The following is a 4,390-nucleotide window of genomic DNA, read 5'->3' on the forward strand; positions in this document are numbered from 1 at the left end:
CAAACCGCGAGAAGAGGCTATGGCCCAAAATCGCAAAAAGAGGCATAAGCCCATAACGAGACCACGCGCCGCGTAATAAATCTATGCAGACGTCATGGACGCTTAGGAACTCTTGTGGCAATTTAGCCTCGAACGCTCACCAACCGTTCATCAGAATGGACTCCTCTCAGGAAATGTATCGTTGTAAATATTTATGTTTATTATTTTGAACTATTTACATTAACTCAAATGAGTTAATGAATTAATTCCCTTTTGGGATAATTATTTGAGTGCATGTCTTAATCCTTACTTGGGTTAAGTCCTTGGTAATGATACTCTAAAGAGTCAGACCCGCCAGTCCTTATTTGGACTTATTTATCTGTCCTTACTTGGACCTTATAATCAATCCTTACTTGGATTATTATTTATCATAATTACTGTACTCTGAAGAGTTCTTACCAGCACTCAACATTCTTAGTTACCATCCTTACTTGGAGGTAATGTAATAATCCTTATTTGGATTAATAATTAACGTATATTTAAAATTAAACCTTTAAACCCTTATTGGGACTAATCCGTAAATTTATTAAATTTACAATCCTTATTTGGATTGAAGCACATGACATTATTTTTCTAAATGGTTTCTTCCATGGAAGTTTTACGCGCTTAACATTATTTGTGTGATTTCATTGTTTTATGTTATTTGTCGGTATTAAATATTATGGTTCATTGGCAACTCAATTCGGACCCTTTTACTAATTTAAGCCTACACACAAAACCCCTAGACAACATTTTATAATATTTTTCTCGCTCAACCCAATAGTGAAATTGACGCGAGTTTCCGGGCATTTAACTTGTAGCTAGTTACTTATATTACTATTTAACTTATATTTAACTTAGTTTTAATTAGACTAATGAATATAGCGCTACACGTTTTCGGAGGTATCTTTTAAATATATTGAAGATCCAAAAGCAATTCTACGGGCCGTTCTAGGTAAGTAAATACCACCTACTTCCTTAAACAATGGTACTCTAAAATCGTCCGTCTCTTTTTTTCATGTCTCAACAAAACATAACAACTGACTATTCATGATTACATTGTCTGCTAGAACATCTTCCAAATGAGCATTTAAAGACTGCACATTATGAACATAAATATACACCGGCTTAACTATAAACGGCAATACAATGCTCTTTTTGTCCCTCAACCTTTTAAGTTCTAAATCGACTTGGTTGTTTTTGGGTGACTTTGGAACTTGAAATTTATCATCAATATATAAACCGCAAGCGGTCTTTGCTCTACTACATGCCACATATAAATACGCTCTTTCTAGTCTCTTTGCCGCCTTACAATGCACCACTACCGATGAGTAAGTATCACCCTGACTTTTATGTATCGTAATCGCCTCAGAAATAACCAAAGGAAATTGCTTCCTCGAAACTGAAACATTATTTTGTCTCCATTTTCTTTTAAATGCTTTAATGACCTTTTCAACAGGTGTCCAAGAACCATTAACATTATCATTCACATATAAACCATGACACTTTTGCCTCAACATTTTCCCAACTTTAGGATCGTCAAACTCAATCCAAAGCCTGAAAGGGATTTTTTCCCCAAGCCTATTAGTATCGTACTCCATCTTTCTTAACCAACCGGTCGCACCATTAGTTAGTCCGTCAGAAGTGTCAACATTGTTGGTCATCATATACCTTGCACCACACGCAAGAGTCAATTCTTTGGGCAGACCATACGTATCAGACGTAGCTAAGGTTCGAATTTGAGATAGAATGTGTTTTTTAACTTCAATAGTAAGATCACCATTTACAACATCTACTGAAATTGAAATAGCCTTTTCCGTTTGCATATTTAAAAGCTTAACTTGATTGAATTGGTTTACTTCCGAATTAGTTGCAAAAAGATGTATCGCTTCTGTTGGGGGTACACGCTCAGGGTTTACCTCGAAACTAGTAAAGAAGTCAATATCATTTTGAGTCATATTTCCTACAGCCATTCTATTCAAAGCTTCAGCAAATATTTTGTCATCCTTTTGTCTCATTATTTCCTCAAGTTCAGCAAATTCAAATTGCTCCCATATTGGGTTACCAATTAACGATGCATAAGGATTATCTGTCTCACTTTGGGGTTGAAACGCGAAATAATCGCGGACTGGCCTCAACTGGTTAAAGTCTCCAACTAATAGGACAGACACACCACCAAAATAATCAGGGCAACCCATAATCTCTTGTAATCTAGAGTTTACCCGATTAAACACTTTCGCTCCAACCATTGAAATTTCGTCAATTATTACTAGTTTTACTTGACCATAGAGTAACCTGCATTTATGAAGTGTTTCACTTTCCAATCTCGATATATTTCCACCAAATTGGCTAACGGGTAAACTAAAAGTACTGTGCAAAGTTGCCCCACCTATGTTAAAGGCAGCCTTGCCAGTAGGTGCGCAACGGATTACTTTCGCTTCCGATGGATTACTCCCAGGTTGTTTGTTGTAAAACCTTGACACAGATTCAAATATAGCACTAATCAAAAGACTTCCCCACACCAGCGCCCCCTGTAACAAAGAGGCGCAACGGAGTTTCTTTGCTTTTTACATGATACAAAACATGGTAATATATCTCTCTTTGTTTTGAATTCAATTTTCTAAGAAGGGCGTTGTACTCAGAGTCATAAATTAAGGTAATTGACGGAGCAACAGTATTTTCGGCATTGCCATCAATAATTTCTCTATTAATATTTCCTACAGGTTCTTGAACCGTATTAATTAAAAAATCGGAATCATCCATAGCTAAAGATCTATCAACTTCATTTCTATGTTCTAATTCAGGCTGGATATTAGTAACATCCACTTGAATTTCTTCATTTTCAAAATCAGCTACAGCCTGTTCTACGGCTTCTTCGTCAATTTCATTGTGAAATTCTTTCCTAACTTCATTAATAGTTTCGCGACAAAGCTCATATTCTAATTTCATATCCTTTGTCAAAATATCATTACTTTCATCGCGCCAAGGCTTAAACAACATTAATTGTTCACGATAAAAGTTATCGGGATCTTTTTCTAAATTGAATCTTCTGTACCTAATAATTTTAGCACGGCCACGTTTCCTAATAAACCCTGATTCATCTTTAAGTTTCAGCCATTTACCACAAGCTTCAACTTCATTGCTCTCTCCCTCATCAACATGATCGTGGGCGGCTTTAGTCACTCTACGGGCTTTGGAATATTCGTACCAGGCACCAAACTGAGCTAATGGTATTGCCTCTAGTTCCTCTGGCCTTTGAACATAATGTTCTAGCATCCCAGAGGCAAAAACATCATTACTGTCTGCTGGTAGTTCTTCAAGTTCAGATTGACTCTTAAGAATGTGTACACGATTTTCAGGGGCATTGGTGTTTATAAAAACACAGGCGCGACTGCACCTGGACACAGGAATTTGTAAACCACAGTAAGCAGCTTCCTGAGCGCTTACCTCGTGGGCATTCAAGAACTGATTAGCAATTAGTTTCAACTTCTGTTTTACTGAACATTTATCATTTTTTGCCTGTTTAGAAGCTTCGCGCAGAAGCAAAGACATCCCTCTCTGAGACTTTCCTATATATGATACAATATACATAACCAGTGCGTAAGCATCAAGAACGAATTGAATGTCCATAGTCGCCTGCCAAAGACGCAAAGCACACGGATTGTAAGGATTAACTCTAGTATCTTTAGGGTGTCTTTTCAACAAAACTGTATTCCTTTTGAGGTCATAAGTAACGGCAGAAATATACTCGTCTTCAGTTATACGCAACTTAGCTAGCAACTCCTCAAAACTATCTACCCAAAACTCTTTTTCTTTCGATTGCAACATCTCATACAATCTCTTTGACCTTTCCTTACATCTGAGTTCTTCCTGTACGCTACCAGGCTCTCTTAAACAAGGGTCGTAAATTATGGTTCTGGGCATAGGTGGAAACGGGATTCCAAAACGACAAACGGAATTATTATCGACCTTCTTTCTACAAGTAGTTGTGTGTTTGTGAATTTGTAATCGTGTTAACAAATCTAAATGTTCGTCATTGTGCTCAGCAGCACAAGAAATAACATTATCAATAAATTCCTCTACTTCCTTAACATTTGAGAGATCATTTTTAAGTTTTGGAGCATCTTTTATCCAAATCAAACCATGTTGGTTGGGCGAACCTCTTTGCTGTATTTCAACTCTAAAATAATAGTCTTCTATAACGCCAAGAGGACCTAATTTCTGTAACGCCTTAAGCAAAGCCCGAAAACGGTGGTCAAAATATCTAGCGCAAGTAACAGGATCATCCTGAATCAGTTTTGCCCTTTCCGAAAAACTTAAATTATTAATATCATCGTTAGGTAAACTCTCCTGCCCAGATTCTAGTCTCAAA

At 36.9% G+C, this 4,390-nt stretch overlaps 1 protein-coding gene across 1 annotated transcript; it reads right to left on the bottom strand.

Moving 5' to 3' along the window:
- Window positions 1-1,034: 1,034 nt before the first annotated feature.
- LOC149665672 (uncharacterized) lies at window positions 1,035-2,216 on the bottom strand. Its single transcript, XM_089842088.1, has one exon. It carries the CDS (start codon window positions 2,214-2,216, stop codon window positions 1,035-1,037), a length of 1,182 nt encoding a protein of 393 aa, XP_089698214.1.
- Window positions 2,217-4,390: the final 2,174 nt, after the last annotated feature.

The sequence above is a fragment of the Phalangium opilio genome, unplaced genomic scaffold (assembly GCF_054372755.1).
Source record: "Phalangium opilio isolate 3A_F unplaced genomic scaffold, DU_Popi_V2 ptg000061l_1, whole genome shotgun sequence".
In the NCBI taxonomy this organism is placed as follows: domain Eukaryota; kingdom Metazoa; phylum Arthropoda; class Arachnida; order Opiliones; family Phalangiidae; genus Phalangium; species Phalangium opilio.